General features: G+C 38.6%; 2 protein-coding genes across 4 annotated transcripts; one reads left to right on the top strand and one right to left on the bottom strand.

Moving 5' to 3' along the window:
* The first annotated feature begins 152 nt into the window (after positions 1-152).
* stk36 (serine/threonine kinase 36 (fused homolog, Drosophila)) lies at positions 153-12,774 on the top strand. 3 transcript variants are annotated; one of them, XM_053618295.1, is made up of 20 exons: positions 153-1,015; positions 1,120-1,260; positions 1,682-1,759; positions 2,650-2,780; positions 3,126-3,375; positions 4,702-4,795; positions 4,892-5,058; positions 5,953-6,125; positions 6,329-6,470; positions 7,432-7,557; positions 7,728-7,904; positions 8,691-8,782; positions 9,042-9,105; positions 9,224-9,334; positions 9,440-9,514; positions 9,622-9,739; positions 9,839-9,965; positions 10,063-10,234; positions 10,335-11,804; positions 12,157-12,774. In XM_053618295.1, the coding sequence occupies exons 1-20, from the start codon at positions 929-931 to the stop codon at positions 12,295-12,297; spliced, it is 3,936 nt and encodes a 1,311-aa protein (XP_053474270.1). In that variant the 5' UTR covers positions 153-928; the 3' UTR covers positions 12,298-12,774. The 3 variants fall into 3 exon arrangements, with proteins under 3 accessions (XP_053474270.1, XP_053474268.1, XP_053474271.1); XM_053618293.1 differs by having other exon boundaries at positions 10,060-10,234; XM_053618296.1 differs by lacking the exon at positions 12,157-12,774 and having other exon boundaries at positions 10,060-10,234; positions 10,335-11,465; positions 11,605-11,792.
* A 1,466-nt stretch (positions 12,775-14,240) lies between these two features.
* Positions 14,241-20,752, bottom strand: atf5a (activating transcription factor 5a). Its single transcript, XM_053618297.1, has 5 exons — positions 20,607-20,752; positions 20,140-20,477; positions 18,237-18,482; positions 16,661-17,879; positions 14,241-16,248 (listed from the first exon to the last, which is right to left on the bottom strand). Exons 3-5 carry the CDS (start codon positions 18,376-18,378, stop codon positions 16,062-16,064), a joined length of 1,548 nt encoding a protein of 515 aa, XP_053474272.1. The 5' UTR covers positions 18,379-18,482; positions 20,140-20,477; positions 20,607-20,752; the 3' UTR covers positions 14,241-16,061.
* Positions 20,753-22,550: the final 1,798 nt, after the last annotated feature.

Below are 22,550 nucleotides of genomic sequence, written 5' to 3'. Positions count from 1 at the left end.
ATTGCCTCGATGTTTAAAAAGTCGGACGTTTAGAAAATAGTTTAAAATGACTTCACGGTTAAAAGGTTCCTGGTTTAAAAAAAAAAAAAAAAAAAAAAAAAAAAAACAGCCTTAAAGAGCCATTTAGCATACGCACTTGACGTCTACTGGGCGGGCGATTCGTTGCTATGACGCCAAAACGTTGCTAAGCTAAAGCCCCCTAATGAGAGGGCTAAAATAGTAAACCTTAGCATCGCCTGATCTAAACAGTTTTGTTTTCACGTGTTTGTTTACAAAATAAGTGAATTAAGTGCTGAACGAGCTTTCGCGAAATAAGGATTCAAAACTTTGTACTACATTTATCATAACATACGGATACATTTTTTTGTTTGTTTGTTTGAAGGGCATTTTCTAACAGGGCTCTTAGCTTATCCGCTATTAAAGTTGCTAGGCGCTTTTTGTGTTTGTACGTAGATGAGTGATACGATAACTGAACTTTCCCAAAGTTTGCTCAGCTTTGTATAATAAATAATTTTGCAGCCTAGAAAACACTTATCTTTCATGCACTCTTACTCTCGGTAGTGTAGAACCGGTTAATGGACAGTTTACTGTTATTTACAGTTGTCCGGAAGAAGAGATGTCTCATCACAGCGTGGCTAGCTAACTAACTGTTAACCGGCTAAACTGGGGGGGGGGTTGTTGTGTGTTTTTTTCCACCTGAGACTAGCTAACCGCTCGTTAATATCAATTTATTTAAGTTCACTTTCGTTGGAATTGTGTGTAGACTCGGTTATGTTATATAGTAAAATGGCTAAATGATGATGTTATTGAAATCCCTTCTTTCCTTGTGAACCTGCCAAAGTAAATTAATTAAGAGTTAACTTCTGAATGATCGAATCTGGTTGATCAGAAGTTGTTGATTGATCTTCTAGAACACTCCAGTCTGTCTATGATGGAGCAGTACCATGTTTTAGAGATGATAGGCGAAGGCTCGTTCGGCCGAGTGTTCAAAGGTCGTCGAAAGTTTAGCGGCCAGGTTTGTGCTTACAGCTACCACTATATAAATATCCATATATATAAAAGCGACACTGGTCATTTTTTAAGACAAAATAGGACAGTGATTATTTTTCCCTCCCTCAGGTTGTGGCTTTAAAGTTCATCCCTAAAGTTGGTCGCTCTGAAAAAGAGCTGCGGAGCCTGAAGAGAGAGATTGAGATCATGCGAGGGCTCAAGCATCCAAACATAGTTATGCTTTTGGACAGTTTTGAGACACAGCTGGAGGTAATATGTTAAATGCTCTTTAGGTCGTCGCTGATTGTGCATTTTACATTATACATGTGCTATAACTTTTTGGCGGAGAATCCAGTGCAACGGCTCAAACGAAAATCGCTGCCAGCATTTCCAGTTTTCCCATTCAAATCTCTTGGTAAAAGACACTGTTAGGCAAAACGTAGTCGTTGCAGCCAAAAAAAAAAAAAATCTCTTTAGCCCCTGGAGGTCATTTGTCTAATTATATTGCAAAAAAAAACTTCTTACTTAATAACAGATCTAATAACATGGTTTATTGTGCATAGAGAGGCTTCTCAGGCCAGGCTTCACGTCTGCCTTACTGGGAGGCTCAGAAAATAAAATAGGAAACCCATAAAACTGTAATAGCATTTTTAATTTCCACTATAACGAGGTCATTTTTTCCCCCTGGCAGGTGGTAGTGGTGACCGAGTACGCTGAAGGCGAATTGTTTCAAATCCTGGAGGATGATGGAAGTTTACCTGAGAGCCAGGTACATAAGGGATACTGTCACAGATATTAATCCACATTTCTGATCTCTATTGTGGGGCTTGACTCTTCTACTTTTTTATGTTTTCAATTTATGTATAAAAATCTAAATGGTAATACAGATATTGTACTCCAAAAAAAAACACATTTGCTCTCAATTTTTGTGCAGCCCCAAATTCTCACAGATCCCCTCTGAAAATAATCTAACTATTCAAATATTAGGCTCATTTCTTAAATGTGTGCAATAATATTGTTTGCTATTTTTGGAAGCCATAGAGGGTTTGTATTATTATTATTATTATTATTATTATTATTATTATTACTTCTGAACTTTCCACTGATAGAATGCAGTTAAAGGCCAACTTCTTTTGGAGTCACTGAGATTTGGATTAAACACAGTCAATTCAAAGGACCAGTCAAACAGGTTAATAAATATAGAGAACTCAATAATAAATTATTTGGATAAAAATGGTGATTTCTGTCAATGTAAAAGAAGACAAATTACACACCCCATGGCTATGCTGCACAGACCCTACTTTGAGAACCACTGCATTAAGAGTATACACTATAAATATTGATATTTGACATAAATGATGATGTATCAGGTACATGCTCCAGTCGTTGTCATTTCATTACATCATTTTGTTGCGCCCTCTTCAAAAAATTCGCTGTTAACAATTGCTGACATTTTTGAAATTTCTTTTACAATTTTGCAAAACATTTGGATGGAAGCAGCTAATCACTGGCGAAGTTAGTTCCGATATATGTCATACTGATGTCAGAGTTGCAATACAGTACACATGGATGACAGAATGACAGCCAGCTCAACTGAAATAGACACCTGGTTTCTGCGAATAGCCATCTTTCTTACATTCATTGTTTTGCTGTGTGTAGGTGCGCGAGATAGCTTGCCAGCTGGTATCTGCCCTGTATTACTTGCACTCCCATCGTATATTGCACCGCGACATGAAACCACAGAACATCCTTCTGAGCAAAGGGGGTGTGGTGAAGCTCTGTGACTTTGGGTTTGTACTGCACAAGGTGTAGCAACCATACATTTACTATGTAAAATATCAACCATACTATAAATGTCTAGATTCTTTAGACAGTTTAAGAATTTTGTTTTTATGTTGCCAATTATTGTTTGTTTTTGTTTTGTTTTTTTTTTTGTTTGTTTGTTGTTGTTGTTTTTTGTCGCATTGCTGGTAATTTAATTTTGTTTTTGTTTTTTTAAAGTTCTTTCTAATACTTTTCTCACCTTAAGAATCAGATGAAAAATAATTCTGGATTTAAAATTCATTTGACTAGATTTCTTACTGGTCGAACACACCCAAATGTTCAGCACATCTCTCATCTTACCCTCCTTCCAGATTTGCTCGGGCCATGAGTGTGTCCACGTTGGTGTTGACCTCCTTTAAGGGGACTCCTCTGTACATGTCTCCGGAGCTGGTGGAAGAGAAACCGTACGACCACACAGCTGACCTCTGGTCTTTGGGCTGCATCCTCTACGAGCTCCACACGGGGGCGCCGCCGTTCTACACCAACTCAATCTTTCAGCTCGCGCAGCTGATCGTCAAGGACCCGGTCAAATGGCCAGAGAATATGAGCCAGGACTGCATGGTACGGAGTTTCACAACAACACAAACAATCTCTCTCGGTGTATTTTATAATTGTTTAAATATGGGTGGGGGTAAACATACATTTAGACAACACTGTGAATCATTCGTAGAAGTGTCTGGAGCTGCATGATAATGACTACAATTATTATAATGATGATGATGATAATTGTGGTCAGTACTGAAATCTACTCAGACAAATAAGGAACAAAATAGTTTTGCTTGTTTGTTTTGTTTGTTTACTTTTTATTGTCCCCCTTAGAGGAAACTAGTTTTGCAGCAAAAGGTAACAGACATAGACAATATATAATATACATCGCACAAATCACAATTCATTTAGGAAATCTACCTATGAAAAGTTCATTAAACCAACAGCCATCGAAACAAAAAAAAAACCTTAAAACGTTTTGTTCTTCCAAACAGCACTCTAAAATGACACACAGAAGGCAACAATAGAAATTCTTTATATAAAGGATGATCTAAATTTCTTAAAATTGAATGTGCCTTATTCAAAACCTGTCTGTAATAAATATCAATAGGCTGGTTTTGACTTACCCCTATAACTTTTCCTGCCACCTTAACAAGACTTTCAACCTATTCCTATTTGTCAATGTAAGATTGCCAAACCAAGCTACAATACAAAAGGAAAACACTGATTCAATAAAAGACTTATAAAATAAAGTCATCATCTTTATTGCGCTTTATCATTTTAATAATCTACATTAAATCGGCTTTTCTATATTGGTCCTCGGTTTGAATGAGTTTGAGCGTGTATGAGGTTCCTGTGATGGACTGGCTTGACATCCAGGGTGTATTCCCACCTCAAACGCAGGATTAGTCTTCATATACACTGCAATACTGATCAGGATAAAACTGTTAATGTTAAGATGAATGAATGTATGAATGAATAAAAAGGCTTTACTTTTATGTGATGCATTTTAAGCCATGATTGTTTACATGTTGTTGTTGTTGTTGTTGTTTTTAATTAGTGTAAGACTGGGTCATTGTCCTATTAATTTTGTTTATATTTATTTATTTATTTTGTTTATATATTATTTTATATATTGTTTATAAAAACCTAACCCTGAATATGAACGCAATTATATTTAAACTGAATATGCAAGCAAATGTAGTTAAAGCATCATTTAATGCACTAGTGTCAGTAAAACACAACATGTAATGGCAGTTATGTTATAATTTACAACTTCCAAAATCATGGTTGCCATATGTTTGTCATGAGAATTACTGTGCAATTAAAAGCTATTTTAAGCTATTTTGCCATTGAGCTACTAATCTGTGAGATTATTCTCAATCCCTTAATGTTTGACAGAGTTTTTTGAAGGGTCTGTTAAATAAAGACCCTCAGAAGAGGCTGGCCTGGCCTGGCCTGCTTCACCATCCTTTTGTTGCAGATGGAGTCATAGGTGAGAGCATTTCATGGTGCTTTATGGCTTATACGCTTTTAAGACTACTCTCAAAAATTAAGATGAGTAATATATTGCATTGTTGTTTTTGGCCAGTTTTACCAGATGACGGTTCAATGAGCCCCCTGACCATAACACCCAGTCCAGACGTCCAAGCCATGAAGCAGCTGCAGGTGGCAAAAAAATCTGCACCTCGCAGTGGAAAGGGCAAATTCCTGCACAGAGCCAGAGACATGCAAGACAAAAAGCAGAAGAATAGACAGGTGAGTTGATACACCACACGAGTTCACTACAGAGAATATAATGAGCGTAATGCTGTTATGAAATGGAAAAATAAATTATTATTTTAGAGTTTCATAGTTGTAGTTTGTGATCATATGAATCTCCAATTTAGCATGTCCACAGGTCCTTAAAGTCTAAATTTGTTTTTTAATTAAAGGCCCTAAGCCTACTACTGTAAATTATTTTATGCAATTCTTACTTTGGTGTCATGTTATTTATTTATTTTTATAAAATACAATTGAATAATTTTATAAACAAACTCTACTCCTCTCATGCATACTGGATAATACAGAGTCAGTCGCATGATGCAAGTGCTTGTACTAAACTGATGCTAACGTTGGCTACACAGTCGTCAATTTGTGAAAATGACAAATTCAACTAAAATACTCTTAATGGTGTCACTGACTATTCAAAAACTCACTGTACACTACGGCATTAGACTTTTTAACTGTCTTTCACGAAGTGACCTAATGAAGAAAATTTTTATATTTTTCTTGTTTTATGATCCACATAAGCAAGAATTAAGTTTTAAATTTCATTTGACAGGGCATTAAAAGTATTTAAAAGTTTAGGATGCTTGCAAGAATATATAATATATTATTGCATATAATATTTGACAGAGTATTTATAGAATATCTGCAAACATTGCCATTTCATTTATTTATTTACATTTAAGAACACACACTGAGGACATGGTCTCTGATAATGGTATCACATTACAGAAATCAAAACAGAAAAAAATCACAAAAATATTCCATATGACCCAGTAAAATATGAGTATCCTGTTTCAAGTTCCTCTAAAGTTTATTCTAATAGTATGGATAGTGTTGGATCTGAAGACCTTTAAACAGAAGTGGTGTGTTTTGATTGTCCAGGACCAGGAAAAGAATGGGAAAGCGCTTGTTAACAACCAGCCTCGCACCAAAACTGCCCCGGCTGGAGAAGCCCCCACCAGCAACCATTCATTGGGCAGCACCTTTACAGTGTGTCGAAATTCAGCTCATCCACCAGCCAATCAGCATCAAGCCAATGACATTGGTGTTGCCAGGTAGTATTTGTGCTCCGAATTTGAATGTAACATGAAAAAAGATGTCTTCAAAAAAATTGCAACTTGCACCAGAAACACTGCAAAGGCATTTTTGATTATAAAAGAAGAATCAAAACATTGAAGAATTATTGAAAGGCTAAAACTGCACAGCGTAAAAATATGCTTCATACACAGAATTGTGGGGTTTTTTGTGGCGTCCTCAGGGTGAGTTTGGCGCCATGTAAGGGCCCCATCAGCAGGGACTATGAGAGAGAGTTTCCTTCAGTGGAGGTGGGACCGAGGCTGATGGTGAGACGTTCCAGACCTGGACATACCAGCTTGACTTCCATTAGGATGGACAGTGATGTTAGTAATTGTGGAATTTATTACTTTTTCAAAGACTTTACAGAAGAAAAGAAAATAAGTGTTTAAAGAATTTTGAACATTTTAAGTGTAATTTAAATGTTTATCAGTATTTAATTGTTAATCAGTATTGTATTGGATATTATGAATAATGTCAGTGGCTGACCCTGCATTGCAGCCTGATTTGTTTGTTGTCCTTCTAGCCTACATCTTGAAATAAGTAAATGTGAACAACTCGTGTATATGTAGACATACCTTAAGGTATCATATTTAATCATTTAGTAAATATACACTCACTGGCCACTTTGAAAGGAACACCTGCACACCTGCTCGTTCATCCAATCAGCCAATCATGTGCCAGCAGTGCAGTGCATAAAATCATGCAGATATAGGTCAGAGGGCTTCAGTTAATGTTAATATCAAATATTAGAATAGGGTAACATCAGTGACTTTGACCGTTGTAGAGTTGGGCTGGTTTAAGTATTTCAGAAACTGCTGATCTCCTGAGATTTTCACATACAACAGACTGTAGCATTTACACATAATGTTGAGGAAAAACAAAAACATCCAGTTAGTGTCAATTCTGCAGCCAGAAACAGCTTGTTGATGAAAGAGGTCTGACTGGTTTGGTTTGAGCTGATAGTAACTCAAATAACCACTCTTTATAACTGTGCTGAGCAAAAAAGCACCTCAGAACGAACAGCATGCTAAACCTTAAGGCAGATGAGCTACAACAGCAAAAAACCACATCGGGTTCGTCTCCTGTCAGCTCTTGACCTGTTTCAGCTCAAACCACCTGTTTGGAAAATTGCATGAATGAGCAAGTGTACAGGTGTTTCTATTAAAATGGCAAGTGAGTGTATATCACCTTGTATATTTATAAGTAGGTTTGATGGATCTGCAATAAACTATAAAACAAAACAACACCTCGCTTACTTAAAATGTCCCTCTGCACTTCACCCAGGAGCAAGATGTTAACAGTGATGATGAGTGGCAGCGGTTGGTTAAAGTGACAGATCACATGTCTGTGTCTATGGATCCCCACATCCATCAGAAACTGAAGAAGAAGCTCCTCAGATGCAAGGAGCAGGCAAACTGAAATTACTCTTTGTCTTTCAATTAAATGAGAGTCTTGTTGGTTAAGCTTAATTATCATCAAGGGCTTTGCTGTAAACACATTTAACAATGTGTGGCAAAAGAGAAATCCACACATTGTTAAATGAATTATAGAGTAAATTGAACACCTCTTTCTTTGCACAGCTCCTTAATGGAAAGTTGGAAGAGCCGTCCACTATACTTCAGCTCCTAAAGATTCTCAGTAACATTATCCTGACCGCTGACCCTGCTGAAGCCAGGAGAATTGGCGAGGAGATAGACGTGCTACACAATTTATTTAGTCTGATTGAAGTGATGCTTCGCAGTCCTGAAGTAATGGAGGTAACAGAAAACAATATAGCTGTCTTGTTTATTAAAACGCACTTAAATCAGATATATATATGAATACATATATGCACATTAAATTTTTTTGTTTTTGTGAGGCATTTCTTTTGACTTAAGTTTTACTGTAGTTAAATAATGGTATGCCTGCACCTAATCCTAACTTTATTCTTAGAAACTAAAAATTTGGTTCTTTTAGCTTTTCTTAAATAAGAGGTGCAATTTTTTTTGTATTAAAAATGTTCATTACACAGAAAATCATTCCACTCTTACTTCTGCGTTGTCTCATAAAGGTGTTTAAAGAAATAAAATACATGAGGGAAATAAAGTTATGAATTGCAGTATAATGACTGTTATTCATCATCATTCAGAATAATGGTTTGCATTATAAATCATAGATGAAACATTTAACACAATAAAAGTAAAAAAAAAAAAATTTGTAGGACCATTTAAAAAAAAAAAAACAATCATTTAACTTCGGACATTTTTTATGTTCTCCTAAAGAATTGGTAAATAAGTAAACCTATCAACAATTTTTTTTTTTTTTGAATCAGACTTTAGAACAATTATTATTCATCCAGGATTTGGATTTTATTTATAGTTTTCTTGGCACTAATGATGTTAATAAATGTAAATCTACTCATCATTGGTTTACCACTTTCTACAAAAAGGGGCTGATGTAATTAAGTCATTGGTTAACACTGATAAATATTGTTATGATTGCTATAATAATAATATTACTATTGAATAATGAGACTAACTCCTCATAATTTGGTCTGACTGCAGAAGCCGTGGAGCGAGAGGGTGCTAGGAGAGTTGACGGCTGTGCTTTTGCCGATTTGGGAGAATCAGCCTGACTGGCAAATGAAGGAGAATAGGTCTGATTTTACCTACCCTCACTAATTACTTTCCTCTTCTGCTTCGATAACTTAAGTGATTATCAGTACAATAAATATAATTTTAAGATTTTTTTTTTTAATCATGCATTGATGTACAGGAATAATGTCAAAAATAAATTGCTATAAAAAAAACACTACTAAAATTTTTACAGAGCCATTTTTATGTGCACAGATGGCTACGAGTAATTAGATTAACTTGATTATTTGTTATCTTATAAATAATTACTTCTCTCTCTAGAGCTGAGGATTTGTGCCAGCTGTTGATATCATTATTTCTAAATTCAGACCTAAACGCTCTGGCTGTAAGTCCCTGTCTTGTGCAACATTTTCACCGTTTTCCATTACTGATACCGATATCTGATTAATAATTAACCAACAGTATTATGGATCGGTGCATTTCTGGGTTTTAATCTCATCTAGCCACAAGCAGCTGCAGTCCTGAGTCTGTTTGTTCACTACGGTGTGTGTGTTAACATCCACATGGACAGACTTACGGCTCTTCTGGAGGATGTATTATCAGGACCAGAAGAGGTACAGACATGAATTTCTGCCATAATGTTAAAGGTCATGCTTATTTATGCTGTGATATTTGTATAAATCCTGGGAGTCATGATGTGTTTGTTTTCTCCCTCTTAGCCTCATTACCCTTTACCTCCTGGCTGGGGCATGTGCGACAGCGTCCTGGCATTAATTCTTTATTTTCTCTCTCAGGTAATTTCATCCAGAATATTTTGTGAGATTTCATCATGTAATTATTATAATAGTAAACATTTTTGAAATTCTACATTATAATAAACAGATTTTCCCCTCGATTGCAGAGTGAAAGCAGTGTTCTGTATGATTTTCTGAACTCAGAGGTTTGGTGTCACTTATGGACAAAAGTTGGCACTATTCTAGAAAGCACAGCATCCAAACCAGATTTTCTTTCAGTTGAAGGTAAAATGTAAAAACATTTATTTCAGAATAGAAAAATGATCAGTACTATTTACCATGAACTGCATTTTAATTCAAGTCAGTTATTTTTGCTCATCCTAGGTCTCTCTGTCCTTTTATCTATTGCTCTGTTTGCTTTCTCAAATGAGCCTTATGAGTGCCTTTGCCTGTTTTATGATGATGACAAAAAACTTCTTCGCACCCTCATTCGTCTACTGACTACCGATAGGTCAGTTAACCTCCAGACTTTTTACTTCTCCTGGTAGGATGAACTTAATTTTAGGCATGTTAATTGTGACCCGCCTCCGTGCTCTCATTCTTAGCAGCTCAGCACCACTTAAAAGGGGTCCCCTGTGGGGTGGCTCTGATATGAATAGTCTAGCCGTGATGAGCTGCCAGTTACTGTGCTTTCCGTTTGCTGTGGAGCTGCCCCAGGAGAAAATGGCGGCAATTCTCCACTCGTATCAAAGCCTGAATCTAGTGGAAGGCTTAGTTCAGGCAAGTAAATATACCATTTTATAGCAAGGGTTTGTAAGGTGTGTATATATGGGTTGAATATAATTCCTTTAAATGTTTCTACTTGTATGTGCTTTTCCAGGTGATTCAAGTCCAATCCCCTGCTCTTTTAGAGCTTCCACTTTTTCTGTTGCTCCGTCTTTGTCTGTCCTCCCCTAAGTATGCTGTTCCAAGCTTCATAACAGCAGCCCAGGACTTTGGGTTTCTTCCCCAGAGTGCACCATCAGACCAAACCCTAGATAACCTTAATCAGTCTGAGAGTGCAGCAGAACAGCCAAGACTTATTGGCACCCCACATAAAAACCAGTTAGAAATGGGCAGAATTGATGGGAATCACCCTCACAGAATCACAGACATAATAAGAGGGAATATAAGTAAAAGTAGGGACACGAGGGATCCTTCTAACATGCACTCCCAGCTATCCAAAAACAAGCCTGGGAAGATGAAGGAAAGAGGCTTTCATTCAAGGCTCAAGCAAGATCTAAAAATTCTCAGCACGGAACACCTTCATGATGGTATAGAGCAACACAGTGATGGTGTGGAGGAGCTTCTAGACAGCCTGGAGTTTCACAAAGGCTTCTCAGACCATCTCAGACATCTCACAGCACGGCAGAAGAGCACCATGAGCTGGTTTATTGACAGTTTAGAGCAGCCTAAGCATTCCATAGGTCACACTAGTGTAATTAAGGGTCATCCTAAAGCATCAGAGGTCAAAGGTCAGCCTCCTCGACCTGAATTTAGGACAGCAAGTTCTCTCTTGTCCATGCTGCTGCAAACCGAATCCCTGTTTGGGTGTGCAGTGCAGCTTCTGACTCTGCTCTGTCAGACTTGCACACCTGGCTCGGCCCTCTTTGCCGTGCCTGTGGACCCGGTCATGCTCCGAGCTGCCCTACGCCACCATGATGACGGGGTCCGAGCCGCTGGCTGCAACCTCTTGACTTGCCTAGAGCCAGATTTAGGACAGACCTCTCCCAGATCAAATGGAGGACCAAACTGGACCATTGAACCAGTGGTGTTCAAAGACTTGCTAAGCCACTTGTCTGATTCTGCGCCTTCCGTACGCAGGAGTGCTTGTAAAGCTGTGGTGAAGTGGCTAGGCATGATGAGAAAGACTGAAGTCACATCAAAGGGAGACCAACATTTACAGGAAGGGACTGAGTGTAGGAGGAGAACCATCAGTGCTCCAGCAGTAACAGACAGAGGAAGAATGAGGGTAAGGGTTGAGGGTGTCAGACAACAGATAAAGGCCAACTCTGGCTTGCCTTTAAGTTCTTTAGGTACTTATATAGAGGGGGAAGAGTGGCTCAAAGTCGCCTTGGGAGCAGCATCTCCTGCGGTTTCTCTCCTCTCAGATTCTGATGCCGTCATTCGACAACAAGGCTGCATCATCCTAGGGAGCATGGCTGCCATTACAGGAGGTGAAAGTGCGCTGATGAGCGCGGATGCTCCCCATCAACTCCTGCGCCTTGCCCGCGCCGACTCCCATCATGCAGTGCGGCGGCAAGCCTTGTCCACCCTGTGTGCGTTTAGTCAACAGGACACACTGCAGCAGGTGAGAGGTGTGGGGGGTTTTTTTCATGCTTGTATTGCATAATTATTGCCCAAAAAAAGTAATGATAATTTAATACATTTGTATGTTTCAGCCTTATTATGGGGCAAATATCCAGTACCATAATTTAATGGGCAGAAGGAATAAAATGCACAACACTATTGCGCTATGATCAGTGCAGCCCCATAACAATTACACTTACCCCCAGTACACTTTAACGAAACGAACAGTGTGCAGACACATTTGAGAAACATTGCATCATTTTGACAATTGTGCTGAGGGACTTGGAGAACAACAAGTGAAAACTCCTTACCAGCATGTCTTACTCTCGTATTCTAACTGCTTTCTCCACAAGGCTCTGAAGTCCATTGAAGCTGAGCTTAAACTCCACCATATATCCCAGATTTCTTCATATCAGAGCAGTTACAGATGGATGGGTCAAGCAGAGATGAAGCATAATGTAGACTCAACACAGGGTAAAAAAAAGTGTGATTAATAAATAATAATTGTTTAATTATTAACGTGTCATTAAGTTTTCTCTGGCACTGAGAATGCCAGGGCCGATGCCATTCTCAGTTACCTTAACGTCAGTTATTGTTCCTGTACATTTTTTTTGTTTGTTTGTTTATTTGTTTTAAAGGGGAGGAGGGTGGAGCTGGTCTTGGACATACATTAAGCCTGTAATGTAAACAATCCCAATGGCAATGTGATTTAGATTGAGACTAACCTTAAGCTGTGTGTGCAGAGCCTACTTGTAAAATACAAATGATCAGTATTGTACAATTCTGTAGAATGCTACTTATGATTAGTGAACACTAAACAATTTGTCCAAACAGATGTGTCAGGATACACTCTAATTTTCGTTTGTATTTTTAAGACATTGCAATAATTTTTATAGACGTTTTGTAAATTGCAGCTGTCCTAGGAGATTTTGTAACATCATGAACACTAAATAAATCATTTAAAAAATAAATTCAGATTAGATATTGAACAGGAACAGCAAAGATATATTTTTCGTGTGTGTGTGTAATATTTTATATATAAATTTTATATAATGTATATAAATTTCTTTATTGGTTTATTTATTTTTTTCCAAAAGGATAAAAAGTATGCATTCTCGCTTATGATAGAAATAATTAATTTACAAACAGGTGTCTAAGTTCTTAATGCTCTTTCTTAATTTCTCATATTAGCTGCTACTAGCCTATATAATTACGAGTTTGTAAAAGTTATAATGGTTAAATATTTTGCTGAGTTTAAAATAATTTAATAAGTTATAAAATGTCGGTATGGTATTGTGTGTGTGTGTGTGGTAAAGATTGTAGTCTTTTTAGCCGTATTTACTAAAAAGAGACAAGTGCCGCTTTCTGGTGTTTTGCTTTAGAAACTGAGCTGATCTGTTTACTCGGTTGTTTCTGGACAAGTGATTAAATAATACTAATTAATCTTGCAAAAAAAAAAAAGTAAAATAAAGCTGATTCAAATTTCAAATGCCGGTCGGTGTAGCTTAATTTTAGTCATTTGGTTTCTGCCGGTCACAAACAGATGTTTAGTGTAATTTTGTCACTACAGTGATTTCTAAAAACTACTATAAAATGTGAGGTTTGTTAAATATTAAGTTTTTTTTTTTTTTTAAAGGGGGAATTATATACACTCGGGAACGTGGTCATATTAATTAACGCTGCATCCGCTTTGGAGCTCTCCAATCACTTTTATTCACCTCAGTGTATTATTTTTTTTTTACCCTACAAGTCGTTTATAGGTTGATATTAAAAGGAAAATATGGGTTATTTCCACACTGCCTATTTTAAGAGCGGAGGGAGGAACATTTTTGCCGATGTGCTATTTCAGTTCCGTGTGTGTGTGTGTGTGTGTGTGTGGAGAGAGAGAAACCCGATGAAGCGGTTAGAAGATGAAGGCTGCCGGTGCAGTACTGTCAGTAAAAAGCATGTCCACATTCTGTTGGATAAACAGCAAGCCTCTTGTTCTCTGTACTGGCGTAGAGCTTACTTAGTATTTAGATTGATCAAAAACCTGGAAACTAACGGTCTGACAAGAGTTTATAAATATTTTCATTTGTATGTGCCTGTGGGTTTAAAAGCTGCTTCACAAATTAGACGCAAAAATATTTAAATAGACCTGCCTGGCAATCGGAAGTATTTAGTATCCTCTTGCCAAATTTCCGCTTTAATCACTGGTTCATCTGACAATTATTTAAAAATAATAGACTTAAAAAAATTGTATGAATCCGTGTTCTTGGTTTGTTTTTTGTTTTTTTGTTTTGTTTTTTGTATTTTACTATATAATCTTTAGTTCAGCAGTATGAGGTTTTAGACATAGCGCTTGTCTGTAATCCCCCTCCACCCAAAAAAACAAACAATAAACAACCAAACACCGAGTTTCCCAATCTGTTCGTGAAGTGATCAGCTTCGAGATGCGTTACTGCTTACACAAATCACTTTATTGGAATCAAAGGAATGACAAGAAAACACAAAGCAATCAACCTGGGGAAAAAAAAGACGCATCGAAATGTCTGGTCTTGGTCTTTCAGCTGGTGTGAACGTGTGTAAAACAACGTGGCTCAGCCGCGTAGCTCATGAGTTCCAACATTTATCAGCTTCACAAGATGACACACCACAGTCTGCTCATTTCTCAGAAACATGATTGTATACCGCCAAGAGGAAAGCAGATTTAAATTCGATAAGGCGCTTAGCTCTCTCAATATCTGTGCTAGGCTACGTATTCAGAAGGCTTAAGAAAATAAAGGTATTGCTAGTTTTTAAGGTACACATGAAGCTTCAATTAAACGTTTTATGTGTAAACCAAAAATATTAAACAACAACAAAAAAAAAATCTAATTGCCTCTGGATGATTTATTCCATATGTGCTCACATCAAATAAAAAATATCACCAGACTGCTTAGCTGGATACATAAATTTGATAGTGTATATAGACTGTAAAAATAAAAAAAACCCTAAATTCATGTTCATTGTATGCAACTGTATTTGCAATTAATATTAGATTACATTAATTAAAATTGAAAGTTGAATAAATATTGCTAGGAAGGACAGAAATTTGAGCTAAAGCTAAATAAAAGTTTTAAAGCCATCTCAAGCATTCTAGTGGAAATATAAAAAAGCTGTTGAGCTATAAAGATTTTTTTTGTGCTACCCACTAGGACACCATTTGAAATTAGATCAAACAAGCCTTATAAAATCACAAACCCTGATTGTTTTCGCAATTACAGCAGAGACATTGGGCCAAACAGTAGTTTGTGAACTCAAAAATGCCACTCGTTCTATGAAATGACTAAGCAAAGAGGATATATAACAGGTCTTTAGCAAGAGAGATATGCTGTAATGTTTAACATCCCGTTCAAACCAAAAGAAAGAACAAAGGCATTGAATAAGCCATGAAATCTTAGGCATGCAAGACTAAAACATTATGAACTCGACACACGTAACATTAGGCAGTGCTATTATCTTCAGCATCAAGTTACAAACTGACATACTTCCTTGACTTTGGACATAGATAGCATACCTGAGCTGCAGGACCAACCTATACTGGGGATGTAATGGAAAAAAAAAAATTCAGGCTTGTTATTCCTGAGGGAATATTCATTTTCAAAAGAGTAATTCCCCTGAAAGTCAATTGGTTTGGAAAAACATTGCTTACTGATATTAGTGCTTATTCATTTTTGATGGAAGAATTATGCTATTGCCAAGTGCTACAAACCTTGAAACCGTGTATAAATAATTTTAACAAAAAAAAAATTAAAATTCTCTGCATTCTAAAAAATTAAAATTGGTGCAGGTCATGATAAGTTATAGCATTGTGTAGACTAAAAATAATGTGCTTTATTTGTTTGTGTGTTCAGTGTTAACATCAATTCCGAAAAGGACATGAAAACAGGACCCGTTTTATCTATTCTTGGAAAAAAGCAGGCCCACACAAAAGCCAACTGTCATTTAACCCATGACAGAATCACAGTGCATATTTATTTGACTTAGAGTTGGAATTGAAAAAAGTGGAAGTTTGTGCTGCAGCTGTTGATGGACTTGTCAGTTTGTAACGAAAAGTAAATTATTGGTTAACATAACGTGCAAGAGTACACCCTCCCGCCCCTATCCAAAAACAAGAGGAAAAAAAAAAAAAGACATTTGATCAGAAATCATTCCAACTTAAATTCCAATCCATATCTAGAGCACTATCAATTCTACTTGCAGGACAATCATCAATTGTCAGGCTACCAAGTTCAGCTCAGGCGCTGGCCTCTTGTTTTAGGCGTTGACTGCGGGCCTTGTACACCTCGATCAGAAGGTCTTTCACGTACTGGATCTCGCGCTCCACCGATTCGGCCTTGTCCCGAAGTTCTCGGTTTCTTCCTTCCAGACCATGAAGCTGCTCCTCCAATGAGTCCAGCTCTGCTCTCTTCCTCTGCCGATACCTGTTGAAGAAAGTCAAACGATAAAAATATTGGCATCACTGAAGATTTGTGCTCTGTTTATCTATTTGTAGTCTCAGAAAGGGTGTGGCTGGTGTTGTCTCTTGAATCAAGTTTTATTTTGAAGTTTTTGAAATTTAGCTACAAAATGTGTTTTATACACCTACACGACCGGCTATCCTAAAGCTTTTTGGCCTGTGGAGTTAACGATGTGCATGAATTGGATAAAGAAGTCGACTTTTTTTGACGACTTTACTACACGCTTTAGACTTTACGATAACTATACAATAATCTGAACAAGTAGAATTTTAAAAACCAAGGTAATAAAACTAGACCTACCAGACATACCTGGTCATTAATCTAGCACACAGTCCTATGATTTTATGGTACCGCTTGCTAGTGGGAAAAGCTATACCTGTGAGCTGCGGTCTTGTTCTGATCTCTCTTCTTCTGTTTACGTTCTCCTTGATTATTTTCCATTAGGGAGACATCCAGGTCTGGTTTTGAAATGCAGGGCTCTTCCTTCAGTGCACAGACGCCTCTGGGGCAATGAGCACCCATTTCGTGTCCGTGTCTGTCTCCACTCAAGCAGTCAGTGCCTTGACCTTCCAGAAAGCTGCACTGATAGTCACCATGTTGACGATGCATCTCAACACCTTCTGCTTTTATTGGTTCATTGATGGACCCTAGGAAGTTGTGGTAGGCCTCATCATGTGGTCTTCCTTGAAGATAGCACCCTTCGTTGGATTCGGTCTTCCAGGGTATGTTAGCCTTGACCACATCACCAATGGATGTTTTGCCTTCGCTGATCATCTCCATCTCTCCACTTCCATCCATTCCATTCATGTTGACTTCTCTGACACCATACATCATCATCTCTTCTTTTTTGTGTGGAACTTGAATGGGCCCGCCAAAGCCATAGTTGCTGCTAACAACTTTGCTTATACCGATAGCTTCATCTGAGTAGCGGCAGTTCTTTTCGTCTTTGGGTAAAATGGCGCATCTTCGGATCTCCACTGCACTACCCAAGCAGTACCCTTTGCCTACCACCCGTTCATCCTCCACACAACTGTAGCTTCCATTATGCGCAACAGCTGAGTTACCTGAGGTATTTCCTTTGGAACTCCAGATGCCATTTTCATAGCCTTCACTCACCTTCACCCCATCAGAAACTCTCTTGCGGCTACAAACGTTGGCATTGGGACGGCTGCAACCATAAGGGGTGTGTCTAGGCATCTTTGATCGGCCAATGGGTCCCCCACAAAAGCTCAGCAGGTCTAGTTCCCCAGTTGCTAGGGTAACAAGTAGGGGGCTAGATTCTGATTGGCTAGAAGCAGAATATGATGCATAGGGCAACTGGTAGTATGATGGGGGGCCCACTGGTGGTGGCCCTTTGTCGCATTTGCCAAGTTTCGAGACTTTCTCTGGGAGCGGGTCAGACAGGAAGTAATCCTCCAGCTGAGCAAGCTCTTCCTGCAGCAGAGAAGTCATGACCTCCAAATCAGAGGGCACCTGGATGTCATGCTGGAGGGGCGAAGGGGGAAGGGATGCATTGGGGGAGGGAGAGGAATGAGGGGTTGGGAGGTATGAGGAGAAATCCACTTCTTCCGTCATCCAGTCACTGAGACCATCACCTATTGAGAAAGTGAAAATAATCAAAACCTGTAAATCTAATGCATTATTTACAAAAAATTTGAATTATAAGAGTAATTTACAAGAAAAAAAAATACAACAGCATGTGCGCTATATAATGTTTCTTATTTCAGGATTTTGTTAAAAATGATACCGCATGATCGATATAGTTCATAAATGCAAAGCATGAAAATCGATAGCATTATTTTATCTCAAAACAGTTCAAATGCACACCACAAACATTATAAAACAGACACACATTGGTAGTTTTACTCACTGTTCAAGGAGGAGAAAATGTGCTGCAGTGCGGTGCCCACCTGAAACTGGGAAAATAAAAAACTGTACTCACTGCAACTCACCAATTAAGTGCTGACTCTCCTCTAGCCCCTCCCCTCTGCGCCTCTCCAATTGGCTGTGGTTAGCCTGTGGGTGAGAGAGAGCGAGGGGGTCGGCCGGGCATCCAAGTAGAGCCTTCCATATGGGCGCTGACATTGCCATCATTCTGTCCGATGATTCTACAATTCAACTGTCCGAGCTTGTGATGCACGAAAGTGTCGTTAGTGAGTTGAGCCACAGAAAACAGGGCTGGGTACGCATTATGAAACCTAAAAAAAATGAGGGAAGATGGATCAGAGAAGACTATCGAAGAACTTCGCATAATTTCCGATGACTAGGATATAATTTCTTTTGTGTAATAAACTTGCAGAAAATTATGAAGAGAAATCCCCTGTTTGAAAGGGCTTTCCTCCTTTGACCATCACAGTGCTGTCGATATACATACAGCCTTTGATGACGCCAGTAAACAATGTTTGCATCTTGGAGAAATGCATCCATCACAATTACACTAGACATTGATGAGGTAAATGACCCATTTCATTTCAGCATCACTCAGGAAACATCTGTGATTGTCAGGGGACCAATTTAGGCTACCGCTAGACCTGTTCCATCCATCTCAGTCTCCTGTGCCCACTTAATAGTCTCAGCTGAGATCCCAGTGAACCAAGTGGATGCTCAATCTGTGCCAAATAAACCTATCGCTCTCTCTATCTAACACAGACACGCACACAGCTACTTAAAATGACTACTGTAACTTAACTGTTAATGATAATCACCAATTAAATAGCAGTTTCTAATGTAATGCAAATAGCAAGAATCAGATACAGACACAAGAGCCTGGAATTAATGGAAATACTAACGAACATAATCATAAGCTCTACTAACACGGCATGAAAACACTCTCCAACACACTCTATAACACATGTGTGTTTACACTCTAATCCAGGACCCAAAATCACAAGCTTGCTCTCTGTAAACTTCACAACAGCAGTCATGCAAAAGCACAGGATCATTAGAAATCAGAGCCAAGAGGAAATCTCTCAGTCGTACAAAACATGCACAAGTCACTGAATTCTAGGACCAGAAACTCGACGGGCACGTGGGATGTAGGCAATGACGTAATGCAAAGTGTCATTTGTTCTTAATGTTCTAAACTCCTTCTCCCTTTGTTTTCAAGGTAGTCTGCCTCAAGCAGCAAAAAAAATACTCTTTGTTATACATCTAGCTGGACACTTAAGTGAAACAGGGTTACTCAAAACGAAGGTAGCGGAAAGTTTACTTTCAGGGGGGAAAAAATGACATGCAGTGTCAACATTTAAGTTTATTCTTAGGATGAATTGCATGCAGTGTCAAAATTTAACCAAGCTGTTGATAACTGTTGCTGTTTCAGGGATAATAAGCTGTCAATTTTTGTACAGATAATATACAGTAGCACCCTAAAATTCTTCTGTTGTCTGTTACTTTATGATTCTAGGTAGAAACCATTTAGAAAGCTGGAACTGTTAACTGTCCAAAGTACACTTAATCCTTTTCTAGTGAGTATATACACAAGATACAGCAAACAAAATACAGCAACCTAGAGCAAAGTGCTGTAATGGCTTTGTCCTATTTACATACTAGCTCAAGTTAAACTGTACCAATAGTGATGATAAGTAACAAGATGTTATTTGTTACATACAGATACAAAAATCTGTCATACAAAGTTACTGAAGAGCGCCCTTATTTACTGGCAACAGTTGAATGAACTGGCAAAGTAACTAAAGTAGCCAAAACTTTCTCATTATTGTATCTAAAACTCGCAATGTAACATGTGGACCTAAATAAGAAACAACAAAGCAGCTACACTGTGCGGTCCTTGTACCGTTAACAGCAGCTGGAAAACATCCTAAAATACACTCCGCAAAGTAACAAGCAAGTTTCACTTACTCCATTATGTTTTTGAGTTTGGGGTGCGTTGCTACAGCAAAGCACGGCGCTTGGAGAGGAGTCGATGCGGTTGCTGAATTAAAAAGCCATGTCTCCTTCGGAGTGGCCAGGACAGAAGTGGAGCTGCTCTCGCTTTGTTGTGATGGAGTTGATGACTGAGAATAAGCTTAATTGAGTGAAAGCATCATCATCAGGTCATCCACACCTAGCAACCGGCTGCGTCATGCGCTCATGTGCCGGTCCTGTAGATCCCTCCGCCCCAACTGCACAGCCCTCGCAGACTTGCCGCCATAGCAAACAACGCCTACATCACATGAGCTTAAATATCCAGACATGCCCTATAAATGTAAAAAAAAAATCACTTAAACAGTCTTATATGTGCTCTAGTACACGTTCAAACATCGTAGTATGTTCAGGCGGTGCATAATATCTAGGTATACGTGCAGAATCTGTTATGTAGTTCTTACATGGATTTTCAACCAGACAGAAACTAGACGTTATCACGATGTATGGATTCAACGGGACTATTTAATTTGCTACGTCGAGGAAGAACACTTTTTGCTACCCAGGAGATACAAGGCTATTGTTGCAGCTTAGTTGCATCAGCGCCGCAAGCCGCGCGCAGATTGGCTCGGGCGGCTAAAACCGCCGCGCTGCCATTGGCTGGAATCCTGCTCTGCGCTTATCTGAGTGGCTGGCTCGAGTGGGACGTTTCATCCAACTGGTTTTTTACCTCAGCGCTCTCCGTGCACATGTTCCACGTAAACATCCCGAGAGTAAACCAGCGCAGAAGTTTTACACTCCTATGTCTCAACTTTTTCAGAGCATGAGAATAGCTTGGTTTTACTGTTTCTCTTTGATTTCATCTGTCCTGCAGTTTATTTTCATTCTTATAGCACTGTTCTTATAGCAGTGCTCCTGTTTAATGTGTAATGAAGACATGATTTTTAGGTCAGGAGGTTGTGTGTATTTGCATAGGTTACAAATTAACCACCGCATGTCGTTTATCTTTGCTCGATGACAAGAAGGAACATGTTTTATAGGTCGTTTAATAAATAAAGGTACTTCCAGCCTACCGGGGTGGGGGAATCCGTGCCAATTAAGTTTTTGTTGTTGTTTTAAGATGCTATGGTGCTGTCTGGTGCTCTGTTTAGGTGGACATTCAGCATCATCTGTTTGCCTGCTTGCACTCATCTGGAATTATCTTTCCATGCTGATGATCTGATATGTTTACTTCGAAAATATTTCTACATGAAATAATGACCCAACATGTTTTTTTCCCGGAGTGTATCCTAACAGGTGAAATCACACCAACATCAACATCTCTCCGGACACGCAACTGTCATCAGTAACCCCGAAATAGTCTCGTGAAATATAAACAATGTCGTAAAATAGAACTGTGGACAAACAGCGTATCCTAGGCGATGCATTCTGCGCACGCGCATGTTGTTTTTAAACAGCATGCATTAGGCTACTATAAATGTGTACTATTAAAATAACACACTATATAGTTTCCTTCCTCGACTTTGAAACGTTGCTATTGAACGTGTCTGTAATTTACACCGAGTGTAGTAGGCTATAGAATTGGCACTAGTTAGATGTTTGTGTCAGTTTTGTTAGATGTTTGTGTCAGAATGTCTCACTGAATGGCCCCTAGCTGTGCCTTTGGGGTCGTCGGGTCAAATCAAGTCTGCATCCTATTAAACGTTTTAATCGTGCTTAATAACAAAGAATCAGTCTTTGTTTTTCCAGCCTCAGCAAATCCTAAAGCTGATTGAAGGAGCTACGTCTTCCTGTTGCTATAGCAATAGCGAACACTGCCCCCTATTTTAGACCTGTTTTCTGGTTGCTGTTGCCATGGGATTTGCGATGGGATTTGCTCCCTCTCCCGGCCCGTGTTTCTAACAGCTTTGCCTCTCAACTTGGAGAAGTGTCACTCCCTGAAAAAATGTCTTGTTTTCCCCTCACGTTCACAGCTGCAACAAGTAGACTTTGATCAGTTTAAGCTGCCTTTATCTACAATAAATATTATTCTTTACATATTGTTTAAGACACCTGTAATATAAGTTATATCAGACCAGTCAGCAGGCCTAAGTGCTTGTTTTTATTGAAAATTCAGTTCTAAAAGTCAAGTCTAATGCTTCAAATGGACTTGTGTTTTTTGAGAACAGCAGTAGCCTACAAACATAGCTTATATTACAGGTTCCAATCCCTGGTCCTGAGGTACTCCTTGTCCTGCACATTTTACTGTTTTCCCATGCTCTAACACACCCATTTCAACTATGTTTATGAGCTGATCAGCTGAATGAGGTGTGCTGGAGCAGGGAAAACAATAAAATGTACAGGGGCTTCTACAGGACCATGGTTGGGAACCTGTGGCATGTATAATATGCCATCACATAGTTGTTTTT

The sequence above is a fragment of the Ictalurus furcatus genome, chromosome 28 (assembly GCF_023375685.1).
Source record: "Ictalurus furcatus strain D&B chromosome 28, Billie_1.0, whole genome shotgun sequence".
NCBI classification, from domain to species: Eukaryota; Metazoa; Chordata; class Actinopteri; order Siluriformes; family Ictaluridae; genus Ictalurus; species Ictalurus furcatus.
The sequence above is the reverse complement of the archived record's forward strand: the minus strand, read 5'-3'. Positions and strand labels throughout refer to the sequence as shown.

Bases quoted from the DNA above. Each gene is read 5' to 3' on its own strand.
- stk36 (XM_053618293.1), top strand. From the start codon at position 929: ATGATGGAGCAGTACCATGTTTTAGAGATGATAGGCGAAGGCTCGTTC. The intron at 1,261-1,681 runs GTAATATGTTAA...TCCCCCTGGCAG, and splicing joins GTTTTGAGACACAGCTGGAG to GTGGTAGTGGTGACCGAGTA. The intron at 3,376-4,701 runs GTACGGAGTTTC...AATGTTTGACAG, and splicing joins ATATGAGCCAGGACTGCATG to AGTTTTTTGAAGGGTCTGTT.
- atf5a (XM_053618297.1), bottom strand. From the start codon at position 18,378: ATGATGGCAATGTCAGCGCCCATATGGAAGGCTCTACTTGGATGCCCG. The intron at 17,880-18,236 runs GTGAGTTGCAGT...CTTTCTCAATAG, and splicing joins GGAGAGTCAGCACTTAATTG to GTGATGGTCTCAGTGACTGG. The intron at 16,249-16,660 runs GTATAGCTTTTC...TTTCTTCAACAG, and splicing joins AACAAGACCGCAGCTCACAG to GTATCGGCAGAGGAAGAGAG.